We start from the raw sequence: 25,229 nt of genomic DNA, 5'->3' as shown, positions 1-25,229 counted from the left end.
TCAAGTTTCATGTAGGATCTGCAGAAAGCTATCATACAGCAACGTGGTCACTTATTGGCCCTTAGCCTACATTCTTTTCAAGTGAAAATGTACTTGGCAAATCTGATTCTGATTACGAATAGTGCGGTGATACTACCATGATTACGGTAATGCTGGAGAAGCCACGCCTCCGCAGTGTAATCCTCTATGGACGTTGAGAAGCTCCTCTCTCCACTCTCCATCATCAACCGCAGAAAAATGCGAGCGGGGAGCTGTAACAAAATGTCAACTCGGGCTGCTCTCCCTCACCCGCAGACATGAGCGGAGTACCGTCTGCCTCTTCCACCCGCAACAAGTCGCTCTCACCATGCGGATCCACTGCAAAGTAGTTGTGATCGCCGTGTGTTTAGGAGTTTTCCTACTTTTGTACTTTTTGGGGGGCAACGCCGCGGACGATCCTCTGTTGAACGAAGTTGTAGAGGAGGGCATCAACTCTTCCCGGTCGCCCTCTGAGCTCGGACGAGATGTTGCAGCAAAGTTGGCCAAGAAATCATCCGCTCGAGTCGGCGTGCGTGCGGAAGAGCCTCTCAAGAGACGGAAAGAGGGGAAGGCGATCAATAGAGCGGCCAGCGTGAATGTTAAGAGGTGAGGGGAGTTTGTTTCTTTCTCCTCTTTTCGATTTGCAGCCTTGATGAGCTGTTTTCCTCCACGCGTGTATCCATTTGTGCGCACACAAAAGCATAATGAACTAGTTGGTGTTGCTGAATCTCATCTTCCCTGTCGTTAGGAAGGTCAGGAAAAAAAGTGAGCGTGTCAGCGTTTAATCATGCTTTGAAGCAGACGTGCTCCCTCCATCAAAACATCCTACATTGTGCTCAAGGACGCTGGCTTCACAATAGCTTGATCTGTCAAGGGACACTTCCAACATGCATGTGGTTGTATCTGCTGCATTTAATGTCCATTACTTCTTTCCTCTTTTATATGACTGTGAATCACGCTGTTGTAATCCGGGGCTGCCCAAATGTCTGGCTGAAATGTGAGTAGAGAGCATGACTAATGTGATTAGGTGGAAATATCGGCAGTATTCGCAGAGAGGACATCAGACAATAGCACAGCAGAATGATAAATAATTACCTCACCACTAAATCTTGATCATTTGACCCTTGGGGGTTTTTTAGGCCTTTAATTCAGTCCTCTGTGGCTTTAAAGGGGTATAGGTCACCTTGAAAGACATACATTGCAATTAATAAGGAATACAAATGAGCACAGGATGGTGGTCTGTTGCACTGCAACAATGGTGAATGAGATATTAATGGAAATAAGCCTACAGAAAATGGATACCCATCCTGTTGACTGCTCTCTTGTTGTCCAAGTCTACCAAAAACAATCTTATGTGGGAGTAAAAAGCGTGCCAGGTGATATTTCCTTATCTGGATGGTTAAAGAGAAGCTGCACCCTGTGACAGATGCTCTGATTAAGTCACCATCTCTTTGCAGCCTTTCAAATTTAGACAAAAGGCAGAGTTTGTCAGTTGCTGTTCAAGGATGGGAGCATTTTATTATGTCTTCCAGCTTTCTAATTTCAGCCTCACACATCCCCTTTGTTTCCTCCTGGGCTGAATGCCAGCAATGCCATAATAGCCACGGCGTGGCCGTGGAGATAGCCGCTCCACCGGCAGGCAATAATATGTATTCTACTCCAAAGCCAGACTGCAGGTTTGGGACACTGTTGGGTAGATAAAGGCCGTCAAGGTGTTACATTGAGAAAGAACCTTTTGCGTCCTCCCAGAAACCACACTCCTCCATGTGTGCTCAGCACTGATAAGGGAGATGGGGTGGAAGGGGTCACCGGTGGACGTAAAAAAGAAACACTACCAGGTTTGGCAAGCGCTCAAGACTGACTGCAGCGATTAGGGGCAACACACTGAGCTTCTGGCTGAAGCCTCCGAAAAACTTTCTTCTATTTAATTGCATGAGCTAATCAGATGGATGTTTGGTGGGAGTATAAAAGCCAGAGGAATTCGAACAATAGGGTGTATTTTTCTTGTAACACAATCGAGCCTTGACAAAATAGTCAGTACTAATGGTATGTTAATGTGGATCATAGGAACAATTGGTGTACATTGAGGGCTGAATAAGTTTGATTTTAGGGTTGTCTAGAATTCCCATTGACTTTAGCTACAAACATGTAGTATTATTGGTGTGTATCTTTGACTTTCTGCTGCTCGACACTCTAATCGTCTGTAAATCTGAGAGGCGCACAGATTTCCTGTGCAGCATGCTCATTAGACAAACATCCCTGTTTTTTCTAATCATATCATTTCCTTTTGACACATCACACTACTTCCTGTGGCCAAAAATAGAGAACAGAGCTCCATCAGTCCCCCCAGGCACCATCCATATAGGCTGGGGGGGGGATTTGAGACAAACTACTGTTAATTGATTAAATCATTAGTGAAATGACAGAAAGTTGATTCATTGTCATTTATCAAGTAAAAACACTAAACATGTCCTGGTTACAGATTTAAAAACATCATATTTTGCTACTTTTCTCTGTTTTCATATTGTTTGAAAAGGATTGTCTTTGCGTTTTGACTGTTGATCCAAAAAACGGTCAAGATGTCCCCTCGAATTCTGATGGGAATTTTTCACTACTTGTGAACATTTAATACACTGAACGACTCATCGATTGATCAAAGATATCAGCACATTAATTGATCAACAGTCCCTCCAGAAAAACCCGATTATGCGATTGCATAATTCAATGCATAATCAGCCAAAGTCTGCATATTTATGCGGGGGGGCCGCATTTCTTCAAATACGCCGCACTTTCGTGCATAAATTGTTGATTTCCGCGCGAAATATGCGGGGCTTGCATGATTTCATAATCCCCGTATTTTCGTTGCTAAAAAAAGTCCCATGTATCTTAGCAGAAAGTTGAAAAATGTTGCGTTTACTTCACACAAGAGCAGCCGTTTTCCCCTGTTGCCATGGGAACGTTAGGAAGCGACGTAATTACGCGACGTGAACGTCATCGAAAAGCTGCAAACCCCGCGATGAAGCCACGATGACACCACAGTTTTTAAAAGTTATTTCATCGCATAAAATTGCATAAATATCCCGCAAATTCCATCGCATTTTTTAAGAAAACGTGCCGCATAATCAAGGATTTTTGCCCGCAACAATCACAAAAAAAAAAAACCTCTGGAAGGACTGGATCAAAAAACAAGGGTTGGTTGCATCCCTAGACATCCCAACTTGTGGCATGTAATACTCGCAACAGAGCCTTTACCTGTATAATAGTAATAAATCACTCTGATCTCATTATTACCTTCAGTAGATGGTTCCAATGCAGAATAATACAGATGTAACCCTTCTAACTGCTTTGTTACATTGAATTAAGGCCTGCATGTACAGGATTAGATGGGTGTTGATACTTTGTGTTGAAACAAATCCCTTGCCCTGTCACTTCAAATATTGGTCAGCAGTGCTCCTCTCAGTAAAGAAGTCACTCTCTCTCGCTGTGGCATTATGCACAGCTATAAAAATGTCATCTTGCATGACTGAACACTCTCTCTGCTCGGAGGAGTGTTTTGAAATCTCCCCGCTTGCCTGTGTAGCCCGACGTGGTTGGAGGGGGGTGCTTGTGTGAGCCTCATCAGGGGCAGTTCAATCTGCCTGTTAGATTGGCTAACTCACTTTTAATGCAATAGTGAATGAGTCATAGAGGGTGTGGAAGGAGAAACTAGGAAGATAGAAAGACTTGCATCGGGTGAAATCATTTCTAAGTAGAAGGATTTGCAAAGAAAACTCCCACACATTGCCTACTTGCAAAAGAAATGTAAAGTTTAAATGCCTGAAGATGGTCTTGTACCGAAACGTTGCCTACTATTAAACTTTCATTATTTTTTTTTGTGCGGGAGTTTTCTTTGCAACCATACCAAGTTTTCCTGGAAGATAACCTTTTCTTAACAGTTAGTGATCAAGCAAATGCTGAAACAATTAATTGATAACTTGATGAGCCGAATGTGGCGATCTGGGAAGCCAATCTGATAAACACTCAGCATCTGCCTTGCACTGGGAAACAGGACATATCCTGGTGCATCAATGCGGAATTCCCCACAATGCTGCACAGCGGTGTGCACTGCAGGCTCACTTAAAATGCTCATATTATGCTCATTTTCAGGTTCATGATTGTATTTAGAGGTTGTATCAGAATAGGTTTACATGGTTTAATTAAAAAAAATTAAAAAACACCATATTTTTTGTTGTACTGCACATTGCTGCAGCTCCTCTTTTCACCCTGTGTGTTGAGCTCTCTGTTTTAGCTACAGAGTGACACATCTCACTTCTGTTCCATCTTTGTTGGGAGTCGCACATGCGCAGTAGCTAGTTAAGGACTACTAGCCAGTCAGAAGCAGAGTATGAGGGCGTGTCCTGACAGTACCTAGGTAAGGACTACTAGCCAGTCAGAAGCAGAGTATGAGGGCGTGCCCTGACAGTAGCTAGGTAAGGACTACTAGCCAGTCAGAAGCAGAGTATGAGGGCGTGCCCTGACAGTAGCTAGGTAAGGACTACTAGCCAGTCAGAAGCAGAGTATGAGGGCGTGCCCTGACAGTAGCTAGGTAAGGACTACTAGCCAGTCAGAAGCAGAGTATGAGGGCGTGCCACGCTAGCAGCTAGGCGAGCATTATAAGGTGTGTTACAAAGTGACGCACGTTCGTCTCTGAAGTAAAATCTGGACTACAATAGAGCTGTTTGGAGCAGTTTGTGAACAGTGTTTTCTGTTGGAGATGGTAAGTCCCTTTGGGGTGGACTTTGGGCTTTTTCACTTTGTAAACCTATTTATCAAATGCAAAAAAAAAAACATATATAACACAATAAAGGAAAGGGAAAAAGCCAAAAAGCATAATATGAGCACTTTATATGACCAGCTCTAGTTTCCCATTCGCGTTTGCCATGACAAAGACACTCCCTGTATGAGCTATACATCCAGTGGCTAATCCAGCTAGCATGGTTTAGCAAACAGACAACTACCGTCTCACTACCAAAAGCTTCCCCAATGGAACTCGCTCCTCCAGATATGTGTTCAGCTTGTGCTAAGATGCAGATCTAATTTAAGTGTATTAGACAAATGTTAATTGTTATTATGTCATTATTGGGTTCACCAAACCACATGTCCTTTACCAAATGCTTGGGGAGGATAATGTATACCTTACACCGCCCAAGTATTGTTCAACCTTCTTAGATGATGATGATATGTACATTTTTCAGTGATATGAAAGTACATCTCTTCTAAAACGTGCATGTAAAATGGCATCAGGTTTAATAAGTACATCTTGAGTAAATAAAGCGTTGGACTGACGCATATTGAGGGATATTTGGTCTAGGCCATTAAGCTGGACATCCTGATGATTGTAGTAGTAGTTTTATTCAGTCATCATAAAAACAATAATTATATACATATCATGGTGTAAACTCAAAACAGTGACTGAAATGATTAGGCTGAAGCAAAAGCTTATATGCCTATCCTATGTTCTTATCGATAAATGATGTGATGATGATATGATAAATCTAGCCACCTCAAAGGAAAAGGAAATAAAAACAATGTAAAGAAACAAGAACATTAACCATAATTAATTAATTTGTGGCCCTCATAAATAGCAGCATTAAAAACCATTTTCTTAAAAACCTAAAGAGAGTTGCACATTGTTTAATTTATATTGGAAAACAGATAATGTGAGTCCCATGAAAGTTTGAATCAGCTGGCTGTGGCTACATCAACAACGATGTCCAACCAATCACCACAGATTTGCTAAAGTTTCTACATTTTTCTCTGCTTTGCCACATCTTGGCAACCTGTTGAATAAAGTGCGGGCCACGAATCCAGTTAAAGGTGCCGTAGGTAAGCCTTATAAAACTAACTTTCTGTCATATTTGCTGAAACAGAACTACATGGAGCAGGTAATTAAAAAAAAACAACAAATCCTTCTCCTCTGGCTCCACCTACAGCCTGTAGTGAGATTTGCAAAAATCCACAGCTCCCTGTTCAGATGCACCAATCAGGGCCGAGGGGTGTCTAACTGTGTGTCAATCACTGCTCATGCACACGCATTCATTCTCCCTGGGGGTGGCGCTTAGGAGACCATTTTGGGATTTAGCGGAAAGTGGGGGGAGGGACGAAGTTGTCGATGTTCACATTTTTTTGGCTAAGTCCTGGATCTTCGCAATCCTACCTACAGCACCTTTTAATTGGTCTGAAGAAGCATCCGTAGGTTTCAGTGACGCATATCACATTTCATATTGTGTTATGAAATCGGTACTACCCCCCCCCCCCCTTTAGAGGAAAGGTATGATGGGAACATGTTCAGTTCAATGTCTTGACACCTAGTGGTTCAAATAAATGTGACAAAACACGAGTCCACCAAATGACCTAGTTTTATGCTGATTAATTAAATGCCTTCAAGGTGTTCTATGGTGTAGTGTGTACTCTGGCACTTCACTCTGTATATGTACATTCTGTACATTTCTTTGACATTATCTTCAAAGGTGCTGTGCTTTTTTCCTTTCCTTACATGATTTAAAAGGGTTGGCTTCTGCTGCTTTTGTAGGCACAGGGCTCTTCACGTGCTCACTCTGCAGCCAGTAAGGAATTCAGTCGTTTTGTACCTCTTCTGTTTTTTTTGTTTTTTTGTTGACCGCTTCCAGATGTGGGGAACAGTGCCATGACACAAAACATCATGTGTGCAGACCATGCTTTATGCAGCAAAGGAATTTGTGTTTTTCTTTTGTCCATCAAATTTGATGCAGAAATCATTTCAAGGACATTTATCTTGCATAAGTGCAGCCTAATTACACCAGTGTAGGATATATAGCTTGCATTTTGCCGGCAAATTGGAATGTGTGTTCAACAACCTTGACAGAGCATCGGCCTTTAAAGCGTGGCAGACAGATTTCTCAGCACCTTCTCATTCATCCTAATCTGTGGTTCATCATTGTCCCTCAGCCATGCAGAAAACGAAGTGTCACGCTTGGAGACTGCTCTGCAACCCACCTGTCAAATTTCACTCTTCTCTCTTCACATCCGTTTTATGGTAGACTTTTTGTTGCTCCCCCCAGGCTCAGACGAGATCCATGCCTTTTGGAAAATGCAGTCTTTAGTCGTGAAACCACTGTTTCTCCCAAGTTACGTTACATGCTGAAAGAAAAGGTTCTCTGTTCTTTTTGTGTGCCACAGTTTTTTCCCTATGGCTATGACAACATTTCTACAGTATGTATTTTTTTTTATTTTAAAGGTAATGTTTTGGGCTTTTCCGTCTTCATTTGATAGGACCGCTAAGTAAGAAAGGGGAGAGAGAGGGGGAAGACATGCAGCAAATCGTCACAGGTCGGATTCGAACCCTGGACCTCTGCGTCGAGGCATAAACCTCTCAGTATATGTGCGCCTGCTCTACCCACTGAGCCAACCTGGCCACATTTCTACAGTATGTTAAACATGTTATTACAACCAGCCCCATGCAGCGTGTGTATGTGGAGGACACGTAAGCTAGTAGGGCTGCATGTTATGAGGAAGATATGCGATAACGTTGTTGAATATCGCGATAACGATATTACTTGCGATAAATAAACAGATATTAAGTGTAAGCAGTTCTGCATTTCTGCTGCTTTCAGTATTCTGCTAAAATGCAACAATTGCTTGTTGAATTTCAAACGAATAAAATGAAATCATTTCCAACACTTTTATTGAACAAATTGAACATTGAGTTAAATATAAAAGGCACCACTAAAAAAAAGGAATGACAGTTACATTTTAAACTGCCGTTTCCTGCTGATATTCTCTTTCAACTAACACAAAACATCTCTGAGTGTCTTTAGCGATCTGTCGCAGCCTTTCGCGATGTGTTTATTGCGCCAGTTGATATTGCGATGGCGATTTAAAAAAACCAATATATTGTGCAGCCCTATAAGCTAGATGATGGCGGCCTTCGTTTCAGGCTCCCCAGTATTACAAATGTTTCCATATCGTAGTGGGAGATACTCTGCACTGCTAATTATAATTTAACACCACAGCAGCACTAGGTCTGCAGAGAGAGCACATTTTTTTTACATCAGATAAAGGACCTCCTTGCTTTTAAGCATGGAGGTTGAGTGCTGAAAAGTGCTGAGTGTGTGGAGGTGGTGTTCAGCAATATATGAAGGCACACGTCTTTGAGGAAAATCCTTGAATATTCATCGTGTCTGTCTGACAGGAGGATGAATGTGATCATCAACCTTTTTCTTCAATACTTCACTTGTTTCTTCTGTCTTGATTCTCATTAAGATATAAATAGATACATTTCTGTGTTTCTGATCCATAAGTGACATGCCATTACTGTCTGTGATATGTAGGGCTGCAGCGAAAAATCACAGTATGGTATTGCATGGTATCATACCATGTACATGTTCTTGTCTACAGTATTGAAAGAAATTATTTATCTTCAAAAAGGGAAGATTGTTTACACATACTTTTATACTTTAGTTTTAATTATAATAAACCCTTCATAAAGCTACATCAGAATTTGAGAATGCTGTAATGTCAAGTATACTACGAATGTATTGCCTTACTACTGTAAATGTGTGCTAAATTGGTCAATTTGTCTATAAAAAGCCATCCAAGTTTACTTAAAGATTGATTGATTGGTTTTGCATAATTTAATTTGATTATATTTATGTAAAAACAACATACATTTGTGATTATTCTCTGCAATACTATGTACAAAACCAATACAGATTGTGGGTTAAAAAGCTTTTTCAAATCACAATATTGGTCTGAAAGAATTATAGTTATAAAAATTGCTCATGTTCTTCTAGCCTTTTTAGTCTATAATCGCATGTTGTGCAGCTGAGCTTTGTTCAAGTACCTACAACTAAAATTGTTAGGTTGTCATTGAAATATGTCAGGGCGGAATTACAGAGAAATGTGTATAAGCAATGCACAACACATCATTTTCCATTTGATGGAATCATGCAACCAGAAAAGAAATGGTGTTTTGAATGTTATCTTTAATACAAGCTGTATGCAATGAAGCGGCTAAATGCAGTGTTTTTGTACAGTGAAATAAATGTTGAGGCAAAAGAGAATTTTAAGAAGCAAGAGGTTAATAACTGCCCTAGTTACACAGCGGAGAGGATTAAGGGTGTTCAAGTGCTGTTTCATAGGTTTTTCAATTATAGGAGGAAGTGCTGAATTGCTATATAATTTAGGGAATTTATTTTTGAATACATATGTTCATGTAGGCTATATATTGCCACAAACTATCAGAATTTGTTGGCCCTAAAGAAATCAGAAATGTGGGTATCAGCCTTCAACATATGATATCAATGTTGTTCAAACCTAATGTGGGTATTTTAAATTACAGTTTATCTTTCCTTACTTTCACTTTGAATGGATGTTTTGACTCAAGTATAGTTCAGTGTACAGTAGTGATAGTGTATCGACGACGTTTCATTTCCCGGATTGTTCAGGTGCTGCCAGAAATTCCACCGGATGTCTTTCATTTCGGCCGGATGTCCGTCACCTATTTTAAACTTTCTGAGGACTATGGTTAACTGCTCCTCAGATCTCTGCAGGGTAAATCCAGACAGCTAGCTAGACTATCTGTCCTATCTGAGTTTTCTGTTGCACGACTAAAACAACAACGTTCCACCAAAACAAGTTCCTTCCCGTGGCGATTTTGCAGTGGCACCGTTGCTCCGTCTGGTGCTTAGCACCGCCAAAGATGATTGTGATTGGTTTAAAGGTCCCATGGCATGAAGATTTCACTTTGAGTTTTTTTTTAACATTAATATGAGCTCCTCCAGCCTTCCTATGGTCCCCCAGTGGCTAGAAATGGCGATAGGTGTAAACCGAGCCCTGGGTATCCTGCTCTGCCTTTGAGAAAATGAAAGCTCAGATGGGCCGATCTGGAATCTTCCCTTTATGATGTCATAAGGAGGAAGGTTACCTCCCTTTTATCTGCTTTGCCCGCCCAGAGAATTTGGCCCACCCATGAGAAAGAGAGAGACATCATGGCTTGAAAACAAGTTAAGAATGGCAGTTGGTCAAGGCCACACCCCCACCCTCCACCTTGCCCCCCTCTCTCCTCCTCAATAGCATTTAAAGCTACAGACACAGAAATGGCACGTCTTAAGGAAAGCTCATTGTGGGACTGGCTCTAGTGGCTGTAATTCTGCACCAAGGCTGAATTTCGGGAAAGAGACTTCAGATACAGTATTAGAGGACCACTGAGGCCTATATAAAAGAGACTTCAGATACAGTATTAGGGGACCACTAAGGCCTATATAAAAGAGACTTCAGATACAGTATTAGGGGACCACTGAGGCCTATATAAAAGAGACTTCAGATACAGTATTAGGGGACCACTAAGGCCTATATAAAAGAGACTTCAGATACAGTATTAGGGGACCACTGAGGCCTATATAAAAGAGACTTCAGATACAGTATTAGGGGACCACTGAGGCCTATATAAAAGAGACTTCAGATACAGTATTAGGGGACCACTGAGGCCTATATAAAAGAGACTTCAGATACAGTATTAGGGGACCACTGAGGCCTATATAAAAGAGACTTCAGATACAGTATTAGGGGATCACTAAGGCCTATATAAAAGAGACTTCAGATACAGTATTAGGGGACCACTAAGGCCTATATAAAAGAGACTTCAAATACAGTATTAGGGGACCACTGAGGCCTATATAAAAGAGACTTCAGATACAGTATTAGGGGACCACTGAGGCCTATATAAAAGAGATTTCAGATACAGTATTAGGGGACCACTAAGGTCTATATAAAAGAGACTTCAGATACAGTATTAGGGGACCACTAAGGCCTATATAAAAGCTTCCAAAAAAAATGTCCTCGGATCTTTTAAAGAAATGCCAATAAACCAGAGCACGTTTTTCTCCCATCCCGGAATGCTGTGTGGACTAGCCAGACCCTCCTCCGCATCGCTGTGGAGGAAGACTAAGTTCAGTACATCTCAGCAGCACACAGGCCAATTTACAGGCGACAAGTGAGGGAAGTAAGGCTTGTGCAATCAGTGATTGTCAGCAGATCCTAAACTTCTCCACTTTCCCCACACATGGCCTTGACCCATTTAGATCTGAAAACATTGTTGGGTGAAGAAAAACTGCACATCATGTACATCATTTGTTGAATGGGGCCCATTATTATCTTGTACTAGACTGTTAGCAGTTTAGTACACTTTTCATACCTGTCTTTTGCATGTCTGTTTTAGCAAACCGAGGAATAACGTGGCCAGACCTGTGACCAGGCGCAAACGGGCAGAGGAGGTCATGCACCTGGCTGTGGTGGCCTGTGGGAATCGTCTGGACGAGACCCTCACCATGGTCAAATCAGCCCTCCTGTTCAGCCTCAAGAGGATCACGTTTCACATTTTTGCTGAGGACCCTTTGGCCCCGCAGTTTAAAGAAAGAGTAAGAAGCCTTCAGTGGCCTTATGGCTAAATCGATACAGTGCAGGTTTTCACAAAAAAGGCACACAATCAAATGTGGTGCCCCAGAGACTTTCAGCTATAGGCGACACCGTTTTTGGTTTATTTTCTTCAGTACCAGTCAAAAGTTTGGAAACATTTTCTTATTCAAGTAATTGGGAAAGTGTGTCCTAACCTTTGACTGGTACTGTATGTAGACTTTTTTAGTGAGTCCTCTGACTTCTGATTAAATCCAGAGTATGTTAAACATTCCCCCTCTCTTTGTAATGGGTGATATCAAGATCAGAGCAGTTTTAACGCTGCCTCTCTGACTCACTGTAGTACAGACATAAAACCCTTTTATCTCGAGGCTTGGGAGTAATTCATCACCATGACACCCTGCCTTTTCTCCATTACAATGTTTCACTTCAAAGTCACCTTTACAGAGGTGCCTGGCATGATTTGGATTAGTTCCCCTGATATTCTAACTTACAGTCTATAAACATCACTTCTATTAAAGGACCTTAAACAGCTTTGAATCCAAACCCTAAGCTTGTGAGCTTGCCGTCATATGTAGGGGGGAATCATTGCCATGTATTGAAAATCCACTTGTGTGGGAGGCAGGGAGTTTTGGTAGCCAAGGCCTAGATAATAGAGCCCATATGCTGGGGATATGTACAGCAAGGAGCTTATGTCCAGCCACACTGTAAAGAGACATGGTGTATGCGTGTTGAGGGAGTTACAAGGGTTGACCGTAATCTCCTCAGATTTCTTGTCCTCGCAGCCCAAACGCTGCCAAAATGCTTGCGGCGCTCTCACTCTTTTCAGGGCCAAACAATTGAACTGACGTTTACGGAGGGAGTGTGCGCCTAACAGGTCGGAAATGTAGCTTTTTTTGTTCAGACTGTAGCTTTTTAATCAAACAACAGCTGGTAAGAAAAAGAGGGGGTTATCTTTCAGAATAATGACTGTTTATAAGGGCGTTTTCTCACACACTTTTCATCACTCAACATTTTGAGAAGTCCATTAGACACTTCCTCTGTATAAAAGTTGATGTGCTGCTTCACTTCCAGCTGAACCAGTGGCCTCGCTCCGTCTCCGCCAAGTTCCAGTACAGAATCTACCCCATCACCTTCTCTGTGGGGAATGCTGATGAGTGGAAGAAGCTCTTCAAGCCCTGTGCTGCTCAGAGACTCTTCCTCCCCGTAAGGCTGCAACACGTATCTCCTTTCATATCCTCACCATGGATAATGTCATAAATCAGTGTTAAGAAAAAAAAAAAAAATAATAATCCATTTCAACAGCATTTCCCTACCCTTTTATAACCGAAATATGGCTCTAATGTGGCTATAATTTATTACTTGTGTGAGTATTGATGATTTCACACTTTTTCTGCAGCATTTCCGCAACACATAACCCACCAGTTTCATCAAGTGAAGGCTATTGATTGTCTTTTTCTGCTGTTGTTCATTGAAATAACAGCCAGCTTACATACCATGTAATGAACCTATTGCAGGTGAAACTCGCTGCAAGGCAATCGATGAACTTTCACTTTATCAGGAATACCTTTTTGAGTAGTCTTTCTGCCTCTACAATAGTCTTGACTAATGCAAGGGTTGGATTGGTCCGTCCTGATTCTGTACAATCGCATACTTCGGCAGATGTTTTGGCAGTTACTGCTGCAAAAATCTAAATCCACTTATTGTTAAAAAATGGCCTGTCGCATCACTTTTACACCAAGATCTCAGCCTGGCTTCGAGGCAGTTTGAGTAAACTTAAGACTCAAGTCAGACCTGCACATATGTTGTGGATCCTCCAGTGAAAAAGATAGTTTGGCTTCTCCTGTAGGGACCATTGGCAGGCTATGGGAACTCATATTAATGTTAAAAAACCCTCAAAGTGACACTTTCATGCCATGGGACCTTTAAGAAAGCACCATATTGACATAGAAATCTGTGTTCTCCTACTCACTCCACTGTGGCTTCTATTTCATAGCTGTGAATATACACACATAAAATGAGGCTGCTGAAACCTCCGTTTGGGCTTGTTGGTAGTGATTGAGGGTTTGTCACTCACACCAACAGTCGCTCATCGATGCTGTCAGCAACATAATCCAACAGAGCCAGTCCATGTTCGAACACACCGCAGCATAGCGACGTGGTTTCTTACTACCAGTCAACTCTCTCCGCTCCCAGTTAGCATTGTTGAAACTCTGAACCTCTGTCTGCCATATTCTAAATAGAATATTGTGACAGGTACAAGTAAACTCCGTGACAACATGTGCGAAACAGTATAGTAATACATAATGCACTCTGTCCATATACTATATACTGGGAAGTCACTTTGGCTGTCTGAAATATAGTTTAAACTCTCAAAGTTTCTCAGCTCTGAAGTCTGTCTGCTGGTGAAATCTTATCTCAGCCAAACTGGCCCTGTAATTTGTCTGCCATGCATTGACAGCACAATTCATCAGTGGATACAGGAAGTAATTGTCTCATCTGTGACTCATCGTATTGTTCTTATCAGACAGTGGAAGACAACACAAACAATCACCTCGGTCTTATTACTGATGTGTTTTGTTTTTATCACACCATTATTATCTAGCAACAGTGATGGACAAAATCATATGTTGTCAACTCTTTCTGAACTGGGGAAGTTGTTGAATGTTGAACTGTATTTAAAGTCCCTTAAGTCCCACTTTTTCACGCTCAAACATTTAGTTGATCAGAACTGGGCCGAAGCTTTTGATGCTGGTTTATTGTTGGTTTTATTAGAGATGCACCAATAAGGAATATGTGACGATAACCAATATTATTTGTGTTTTGTGGTCATTAGCAATACGATAACTGATAATATTAATCTTACAAATGCAAAAAAAAACGTCAGGAAATAGATGGAATAGAGGAATATGTATTTTTGGAGGAAGACAAGTTTATATTGGTAGTACAACACCAATATTTAGAGAGCCTTCATCATCCCTAGCATGAAGAATATATACATTTATTGTACACTTATTATAACCTTAATCTAACAATAGTGTATATCATAAAATATAATCTTTTATTGTGTCCAATATTTTGGTTTATGATCAAATTGTTGCGAAACTAATGACTTTCATCAGCTGCTCAGCTATATTTTGTGTTATGCTCCGATTAGCATATAGTATGTTAGCATGCTAACACGCTAAACTAAGATGGTAAACATGGTACACATTACACTCGCCAAACGGCAGCATGTTAGCATTGTCATTGTTAGTATTTAGCCCTGTGTGTCTCAGAGAGCTGTTAAGCCTGGCATCTAGTTTTGTTAAAGGAACACGCCGACTTATTGGGACTTTAGCTTACTCACCGTATCCCCCCAGAGTTGGATAAGTCCATACATACCCTTCTGATCTCCGTGCGTGTCTCAACTCTGTCTGACGCCCCCACCGCTAGCCTAGCTTAACGCAGATCCTGGAGGTAACCGGCTCCATCTAGCCTACTGCTCCCAATAAGTGACAAAACGACGCCAATGTTGTGATTAGTATAGTCACAGCATGTACAAATAACAATGTCACATGAGACACAGCCATCTTCTAACCATATACATACTGGGAACTATATTCTCAGAAGGCGAAGCACTGCTACTTGGGCGGAGTGATTAGCGCAACACCTGAAAAGCACCGTTGTTACTCTCTGCTCTTCACCACGGGGCTTCTCAGGTGCTGCGAGCAAATCACTCCGCCCAAGTAACAGAAGTTGCAGTGCACGACAAGAGTTAAGACACGCACGGATATGAGAAGGGTATGTATGGACTTATCTAACTCTGGGGGATACGGTGAATAAGCTTAAGTCCCAATAAGTCGGTGTGTTCCTGCAGGGTTTGTTTGATGTTGAATGTAGGGCTGAAACGATTCCTCGATTACAAAAAATCATCGATGCAAAATTCTTTCGTTAAATCAATGTAATTAAGGTTGTACGGCTCACTGTGTTTCTGCACGGAGGATAATTACTAGCGCACACAACAGGTTGACGCTTCTGTGGACACAAGACCGTTTATGTACTGTCTATGCACGAGACTGACGGCCCAGATTACAAATGAAGGAAGACGAAAATAGCGAGGGTCTAAGAGAAGAGACAGGCGAGAGAAAACGACAGAAAGTTTGGGATCATTTTAAGCTGCAAACATGCTGCTACATCATCTAAGTAGAAAACATCCAGTCTACTCATCCATTCTACGGAGCCAACCTGACACCAGGTAGCTAACTAACGTCTGCTGCTCTCGTCCACCGCGCTGTTTTACACAACTAGCCTACAGCATGCTACTCTGCTAACAGCCATGTTTTACCAACGAGCTAAAACGAGAGCTGTCGGTTTGTAGTCTAACTGTTTATTAGTTTGCTACTAATCTTTGGAAACTTAGCTGCTGCCGGAGACAAACCGGCTCCTCCCCCCAGCATGGCTACTTAATATGCACGTGAATGACGTCGTCATGCCGGTGATGTCTGCATTATTTATTCTCTCTCCACACTCAGTATTAGGCTTCTGAAAATGTGTCCCCCAGAACAGTGTAGTTAAATAGCCCTGCTGTAAGCTTTGTACAGTCACATTTACCTGGGCTTAGTGAACAGCTGTTTTGCATATCCAGTGCAAAGAGCCAGAGGCAAGAAGGGGAAGGGGGTGAAAAATATTAACATTTGGGCCACCAAAAATGTACTTGGAATTTGGCAATAAAAAATGTTGCTTTTTCAAGTCTTTTGTATATATACAAAAGACAGGTTTCCTTTTTTTTTTTTTTTTAGTACACAGCAATAATAAATCTTTACTATTGCTGTTTACTAAGTATTTTTTACTAAGTATTTCCTATTCGATTACTCGATTAATCGATGGAATAATCGGTAGAATAATCAATTACTAAAATAATCGATAGCTGCAGCCCTAGTTGAATGCCACTTTTTTCCCCACTCAGACATTTAGTTGATCTGATCTAGACTGAACCTCTTGATGCTTTCTGCATTTTTTATAGTTGTTTTATTAATATGTGTGTGGCTATCTGGGAGCTGCAAAAGAGCAGGTGCACCTACTGTAACATGGTAGACAGTGTAGTATGACATTTTTCCATATAAGACGTATTTGAGACTACTTACCAACAGCAGGTTTATTTATTTAACTTAATTTTTGAGTACTACATGGTGCAATAATTAGGGATGTCCCGATCCCAATCGCAAGTATAGGAACGGAGCCGATAAGGGCATTTTTTTTAACTGATCGGGGATCGCCATTCACCCCTAGCACCTTGCTCCGATCATTTACGTCAGCAGAGCGGAATTTGATGCGGAACGTAAACTCGCAAGTAACTCGGCAATACTCAAAAAAAAACTAGAAAGTGAAAACAGTCCAAGATCCACACAATATCTGCAATACGATTGTTTCGCAGGGCGCTACAAGTATCGGATCAGGACTCGGTATCGGCAGATATTCAATATTTCAAAAAATTTGATCAGGATCGGGGACCAAAAAAACTGATCGGGACATCCCTAGTAATAATGCCCTTTGTAGTTCTTTAGATGAAATATTGTGGCCTCAAATCTTCTAATGACGACTATAATTGTGTCCTTCCAGGTCATCCTGAAAGACGTGGACTCGTTACTCTACGTAGACACTGATGTGCTGTTCCTGCGGCCCATGGATGATATCTGGAGTCTCCTGAAGTCCTTCAACAGCACTCAACTGGCAGCAATGGCCCCAGAGCACGAGGTCCCAAAGATTGGCTGGTACAGCCGCTTTGCACGCCACCCTTTCTATGGAGTAACGGGGGTCAACTCTGGTGTCATGCTGATGAATCTCACAAGGATCCGCAGCACAATGTTCAAAGTGAGGTCAAAACATAGTCGTATTTATGCACACTCTGATCAGTAAAAAGCTAAAGTGAGCTGTGATTTCCTTTTTTGCATTCTGAAGGTTATTTTCTTTGAGCTCCAGTCACAGTGCTGTGAGTGGGCGGCAATTGAAGCTTTCTGATTATCGCGCTAGAAGCACACACTTCTGCCCTCAGAACTCAATTTAGCAGCTCTCCAGCTCTTAGCACTGCCAGCAGATTGCAAATGGAAGTGGGAATGCAAATGTTCTCCTCCTTTGATAATGTGTTTTGAGCTGTTTGCGAGTGAACGTTGTTTTTGGTATTTCAGAACAGTATGATCCCCAGTGGCCTGTCCTGGGAGGATATTCTACATCCACTCTATCAGAAGTACAAGAACCACATCACCTGGGGAGACCAGGACCTTCTAAACATTATCTTCCACTACAACCCAGGTACGGTCCTTTTTAGTGCAGGTTACCCGCAGTGTCTTAAAAGTCTTAAACATTTCTTAAATTTATTATTCGAAAAATAAGGCCTTAAAAGTCTTACATTTATTTAGAAAGTCTTAAATTTTGTTCACAAAGGAGAACATTTGTATTGTCCTTTCATAGGATTAAATATCTCCTTTATTCTTTTGTCACAAACTATTTATGTATTAAGTACTACAATAAAATGTTGTATCAAATTCAAGTACTTGGTAAATAAGTCTTGTTATAGCCTAAAAGCCTTTCTGATATTCCATTATAGCCTATATACTCTTTCCAGTCTGGCCAGGAATTTATTAAATGTAATTCTAAATGGTATTAAAAAGGTCTTAAAAAGTCTTAATTTTAACTTGTAGAAACCTGAGGGTACCTTGTAGTGGTGTATTCATGTTGTCTACAATGATCATAGAACATATTATTATTATCACACTGAAAACACATTATGTACCCCCAAGAAAGAGGCTTTAAAATGTTCTATTGAAGGCCCACAAAAGACATAACCAGAATATCAAACTGTATGTATAAATCCACTTTAAATTACTAGTCCGCACACTTTCAACACAGCAGTTTCACGCGATCAACATGTTCCCATGAATTGTGTCATATTTCAACTGTTGATAACCCACTCTACATTATGAATCTGAATCGGTAAACACACGCGGCTGTAGGCTACAGCAGAGTCCCAGCTGCAGCAGCCAGATGTGGGCATTAAGTGCTCAGAGCTAAGGCAGAGCTGGCATCGCTGGTGTTTGCCTGAAAACGCAGCCAATGAAGTGTTTGTTAAACATGGAACAGCTTTGAGCTCTCTGCATTCTCCAGAGGAATATTCACATTAGTCCAAAAGCATTGTTGTGACTTCTTTTTATTTGTTCTGCAAACAGGAAAAGCTTCTAAAGGTGGTTTTACTAATATAATACTAATTTATTAAGTAGAAATGGGGAGGAAACGCCTTTTTATATTTGTATTGTTTTTGTCTGTGTATGTAGTTTTTGCCTGGTACTATACATCACATACAAAGACCAGAGCTTATGAAATATACACAACTGTACAGTACACAACTGTATATAATATATTGCTGTGGGTTCAATGGGTTCAAATGAACAAATATGTATCAACATCTGTTCCACTTCCTATGTACCATGGTCATTCATGCAGCATACACATTCCTTCCTTGCAGCTGTAATAACCATCAGCCATTGAGCTGCTGTACTGGAGCGGTTGGAGGTTGATTGCTTGGCTCAAGCGTGCCTCTCAGTGTAAAGAATGTTGTGGTTTTTGCTGTCTTCGATTAGTTGTAAATCAATAAATCAATAAATCAATAGATGGGAGGAAAGAAACAATCATGCTTGCAGACAGTACAGAGGAGAATGATCCATCCCTGTCTCTGTTCCCAATCAGTTCATCTTGCCACAGTCAGTTACATGACATCCAGAAGAAAAAAAAATTCTATGGGAAGAAAAAAGAATTCACCTTTTTAAACCATTAGGTGCAATATACTTTTTATTTAAAAAAAAAAAACAATCTCCAGTCTGATCATCAAATTTTTTTTTTTTATTAATTATGTGTGGCCAGTTGGCCAGGTAGAGCCAAAGAAAGACCCATCAGTCTTTGAATACAGAAACCTAAAAACGTCCATTAGATAGATACATCCATTGTGGGACAACGTGAACTCCTACTCCTGGCTGTTTGAAAGGGGGTAAGCTTCTCCTCACAACGCGTAGATCCTATGGCGCCATTTTGATGCTAACAAGCACTCACCCTCCGTTAGCATTCCATTGACTGCCATTCATTTTGGCGTCTCTTTGACAGCGAATAACTTTACATCTGAAGCGTTTAAAGACTCTATTTGTCCATTGTTTATTTCTAAAGAAACACAACAATGTATAAAAGGCTCCATTACCTTGTATCTCACGTTATGTCTCCGTAGCAGACGTTTTTATAAAAATAGGCTAACGATTGTGTCATAACTACGGGACTTACTGTCGCATAGTAGAGGAATTACCGTACAGTACAGGAGAAGCTTACAGGCAGATTCGACTCACATTAGCTGTTTAAGTTTTATTACTAATGTTAACTAGCATTGTAGTTAGCAATAATTAGCCTGTGCCTATGTTATCTCCTTACATATACCTACGCTCTCCGTCTCTGCTAGATTGGGAATGATTGAGATTTCTCTTGGCACAGCTATCAGAAGACTTCCAACTTTCAGACAGGTTGCTCACGTCACATCTAAGTCGTCTCTCTCAGTTGGAGGCTGCTCAGTAACGCTCGGCGCTCATCGGAAAAATACTTCTAATATCCTTCACTGGTCTCTGTCCAGAGCAACGGGATCTGTTGGTCCATTCTATATACGGTCTATGGCTGTTTTGGTGTCTACATTCTCCACTGTTACAGGATATGAATATTTAGTTGTTTTTTCTTTTCTTTCAGAAACATACGATTTGTATTTGTTTCCAAAGTCCTCCAGTCATAGAACCAATCACTGTGGTCCAGTGATAATGTGGATATTTGATTACTCTCAACTTATAAACCAGGTGAAATGGAAGAAAATGGTGTATTCCATATATATATATATATATATATATATATATATATATATATATATATATATATATATATATATATATATATATATATATATGTAGGTCGCTTTTTTAGCATAAACCAGAGGAAGGATAGAAGGGTGTGTGCATGGCGAGTGCTGACCCTCGGTTCCTGGCGTGTCTGTCTGTTTGTTACTTTTGTCTTATAGGCTATGCCAGTACCAAAGACACATTTCCATGTTATGCAAATCTAATGGACAATAAAGTAATCTGAAAATGTACGTTTTATACCAAGTTCTCCATCCAGATTTTTTTAAGTGTCAACGGAAATCAAACAAGCAATCTACCAGTCACAAACCTGCCTTTGAAACCTTCATGAGTTACTGTCCTCACTGGGTCCTGGCGTCGTATTAAGTGTTTGTTGTAATACATACTGTAGCAATGATGTGTTCTCGTCTCGTGTGTTGTTTCCCCCCCCCCCCCAGAGTGTCTCTTCATCTTTCCCTGCCAGTGGAACTACAGGCCAGATCACTGTATGTACGGGAGTAACTGTAAAGGGGCTGAGGAGGAGGGTGTGTCCATCCTCCATGGCAACCGTGGAGTGTATCATGATGACAAGCAGCCAGCGTTCAAAGTAGTCTATGATGCAATACGTGAAGTAAGTATCCCTTGTCGGATATTCAACTTTTGCTGACACAATATGGTATTGATGCATAGCGCCCTCTGTTGAAACCGCACATACAGTGCAAGGTGGTTGGTCACTCAGTAACAATATTTATGACCGTTTCATTAGTTTTAGTGTGCGCTATAAAAAAAAAAGATCCCTTTGCCCAGTTCAGTTCCACAAGTCATTGACACCTAATTAGCTTAGATGGGAAACGGCAGAGAAGTTTTCAATCGTGTACTTATGACACTATTTGTATTGGGAAAAAAAACAGCATAAACAAACACACATGTACTGTAAGTGAGATAATAGATTTAATCATCCCAAAAGAGTAGCTGCTAAAATGGAGCATTTCACAGCGGGCATGTTACAGCAGAAAAACACAGGTGTAACTAATTACATTAATGATGGCTGCATTCCATTCAGGTGTGTCAGTCTCAGGGTGTCAATATTATACCTCATTAATGTTATTAGTTACACCTGTGCTTTTCCTGCTGTGGCACATCAAAACATCTGCTGTATAGAATCATATGAAACACTGGTGCCCAGATATGGTTCAGAACAAAACCAGTTTTTTTTTGTTTGTTTTTTAAATACTTGCAAGTAAGGAGTTATGTTAAACAGAATAAAGAGGGGGAGCTAGACAACTATATATTAAAATTCATAGCAGAAAATATAAGTAAAAGCACCCTAAAATTAGCAAGTATCTTTAGTCAATCCTGCAAAATGCAACAGCTATGGAAATTAAGATGAAGACACAATGGGGGAAAGAGTTATGTGTAGACATTTCAGATGAAGAGTGGAGAGAATCCTTAAAACAACATTTTGAAATAACGTAATCTAAACACTGGAAGGAATATGCCTGGAAAATAAGCCAAAGATATGTTATTACTCCAGATAGATGTAAAACAAACCCAGCAACAGAGGGAACAAGCTGCTGGAGATTTTTTACTTGCTCAGTAATTCAGGTGTTCTGGCAAAAGGTAATGAGCGATATTAAACATATACTTTACATTACAGTTCCCACTCACACCTGGAAATGTTTTTGGTATTAATACAAACCTCAAGATCAATGCTCAGTTTAATGGCACTGAAGCAAGAGACCAGGCTTTGGAAACGAACCAAAGCGCGCGTGCGCACACACACACACACACACACACACACACACACACACACACACACACAGTGGAGCTGCCCCTTTTTTGTGTGCATTTTGTTGCTGTCTTATTTTCTGTCTTTGTGTTGTTAAAATGAGGGGGAAAAAATGTAGTACGATAAAGAATGTAATGCTTTTTGCACTTGACACTAAAAAAAGGAACTACAATAAAGTAATAAAAAAAAAAAAATATCTGCTGTAAATGAGGTCTACTGAGGTTGTGTATTGGAAGAGTAATATAATGAATAGTTTTGTCATATATGATATAGTATTTGAGTAATATGCCCAACTTAGTATATACTTGGCTTTGATTCGTTAGTGATTCTTTAAAGCCAAGGTCAAGCTATTTAGATGAATTATGAGTATTAATGGATGTAGCTAAACATTATCTACAAATATTAACCTATACAGCTAATTGTCCTAGCTAGCCTCTCAAGCTCATTCAAACCATATATGAGAAATGTGAATACACCCAAAATATAGAGGAGCAAACACTCTATCATATACTCTTGTTTACTATTTAACCCGAGTCAGGTAAATAGGTCTATATCAATTTCAACTCTGTGCTTCCTGATACAGTCTTACGTGTTTAGCCTAGCTTAGCACAAAGACTGGAAGCAGGGGAAACTGCTAGCCTAGCTCTATCACCTCCCAACAACTGAAAAGGTGGTAATATTCATCTTTTCATCTGACTCTGTAATGCAAAGAAGCATATTTCCCAAAACGTTGGACTGTTATTTTAATGACTTCAGCTCAGAAAAAGAGCAACTTTGCTCTGTGATATAAATTCTCTCTTGCTTGCATTAAACATTCTGGGTCACTTTTTAAATTTAGAATGTATTTTCTCCGCCAGCGGAGTCATTCACCCCCTGCTCTACTGAGATAAGCCTCTTAAAGACAAGCTGGGTCATAATTTATGATTAACACAGAACACCCCCACCCCACCCCACCCCCGCTGACAGAATTTGTAAATACCATTTAGTCTGATATGTTCCATTAAAAAACTATCAGACTGAAATAGCTTTGGGATCAGAACTGACACAGGACAATGACTCTGTCCCTGCAGTTTCCCTTTGAGGACAACATGTTCCAGTCGCTGTTCTACCCCATCCAGACCAAGTTCCTGGACACAGTCAACACCCTGTGTGGACGGATTCCTCAAGTCTTCCTCAAGCAGATAGAAAAGACCATGAAAAAGGTGTTTGAGGACAAAGTGGTCCGGCATGTCAGACCACACAAATAACTGATGGATAAATGGACTCCCTGTTTTATCTGACAACACCAATAACCACCTTTCTGTGGATTATGTGTCATACCAGCTTGTCCCAGACTGAACTGTCGGCTCTGCGTTTGCAGTGTATTCTACACATAACACTTCCTGGAAGGGTCTTATGAACATTATGATCCTCTAATCATGGTATGGGTAATGAGCCTATGTATACAGAGAAGCATACAGTGCTGGCCAGTGATGCTGTAGAATAGGTTTGCCTTATTGCCGTCCTAAACTTTTCACCTTCCAGTTATGTACGGCGATGAAATGTATGACAATGTTGAAAAGCTACAGTGAAAAAAAAAGACTGCACAATTTTTTTTTTTATTTTTATTTTTTTTTTTTTTAAATCAAGAATTATGAAAGGATGAGCTCTTTATCTCCAGCAAAACGTTAGGCATATTTGTGTATGTACCTTCTTTATATTTCCTCATGAACATGGTGTACACTAAACCAAGCCAACTTTGGAAAGCTTTCCTACTTGAAGTAGTAGATTTCTAAACCGCTCCTCTAAAATGATGTGAATGTTTTTACCAGCAAACAACTTGAACTGTGTACTTGTCTGAATGAGAAGAGTTACAAGTTCTTGGTCTGTTCTGCAGTTGCCAAATGCCACTGACAGTATTAAATACAGCACAAAAGAGGAGAAACAGACTTATATGTTATATACGAATGTTAAAATGCACTTTCAGAATGATATTAGGACTGGATGGTTGTTTGTACACAACATGTCCACATTAGATGCTACGCTGTCCAAGTGAAAACCAAAAGTGCTAGCATTAAAAAAGAAAAAAATCATGTCTGTCATATTTACTATTACAAGAAAATGAGTGGTATTGATTTGTATATATGTGTGTGTGTGTGTGTGTGTGTGTGTGTGTGTGTGTGTGTGTGTGTGTGTGTTTGAGAGGGTATCTTAGTTTATAATATGATGTATGGTATTTTGTGAACACATCCTATGTTTGAGCCACATTACTTTCAATGTGATGTAATGATCTAAATATATCATTCAAACTGGAAATTGAACATGGCTGTACAGTCAACATGTGTTTCTAAATAAATCAATGCAATGTACTTTGTCTCAGTTACAACACAAAAGATCTGTCTTGACATAAGCATCTGCATTTATATTTAGTTTATATACATTTGCATTTATTCACTATGTGTTTCACCCATAGCTCATGGTAGTTATATAAGATATTTTAATGTTTGAGGAAATAAAATTAGCAAAATCATAATCATTAAGGCAGACAATACATAAGTATATTGATCGTAATATAAAAAAAAGCCATTTAACATCTGACAATCACGCTCTTGTTTTTTTTGTTTCTTTACCATTGTTTAGATAATAAAGAGCCTTGTAATGCCACTCTGTAAGGACAATCGTCTGTTCAGTTGCTCAGTAATATTCAACAGGTTTTTAACTTGTTTTTATAATCAAATAAGTACAATTTTTTTTTTTTTTTTTTTTCAAAACCTGTTGACAATAACTATAAAAATGTCCCATTCTAAAGAGGAAATTGTGTTTCCCTCAATGGACAAAAATTGATTTCTGATTGTCTAAAGTGTTCAACAAAAACAGAACTGTGTGTGTGTGTGTGTGTGTGTGTGTGTGTGTGTGTTTGACTAATTCACATTATCAGGTAAGCAGATGGAGGAGGGAGCACAGTAGTGCATACAGTAGATGTGTCATGCATATTGATCAAATACTCTATGCTACATGTCGCTATGTATATATATATATATATATATATATATATATATATATATATATATACACACACACACACACACAATTGTATTCATATTTCATTATACATCTTA

General features: G+C 40.1%; 1 protein-coding gene across 1 annotated transcript; it reads left to right on the top strand.

The window, feature by feature from the left end:
- The first annotated feature begins 162 nt into the window (after positions 1-162).
- Positions 163-24,774, top strand: gxylt2 (glucoside xylosyltransferase 2). Its single transcript, XM_078247726.1, has 7 exons — positions 163-624; positions 11,255-11,453; positions 12,523-12,654; positions 17,050-17,301; positions 17,616-17,739; positions 20,801-20,973; positions 23,202-24,774. Exons 1-7 carry the CDS (start codon positions 347-349, stop codon positions 23,376-23,378), a joined length of 1,335 nt encoding a protein of 444 aa, XP_078103852.1. The 5' UTR covers positions 163-346; the 3' UTR covers positions 23,379-24,774.
- The last annotated feature ends 455 nt before the right edge of the window (positions 24,775-25,229 follow it).

Source organism: Sander vitreus, chromosome 4 (genome assembly GCF_031162955.1).
Source record: "Sander vitreus isolate 19-12246 chromosome 4, sanVit1, whole genome shotgun sequence".
Taxonomy (NCBI): domain Eukaryota; kingdom Metazoa; phylum Chordata; class Actinopteri; order Perciformes; family Percidae; genus Sander; species Sander vitreus.
The sequence above is the reverse complement of the archived record's forward strand: the minus strand, read 5'-3'. Positions and strand labels throughout refer to the sequence as shown.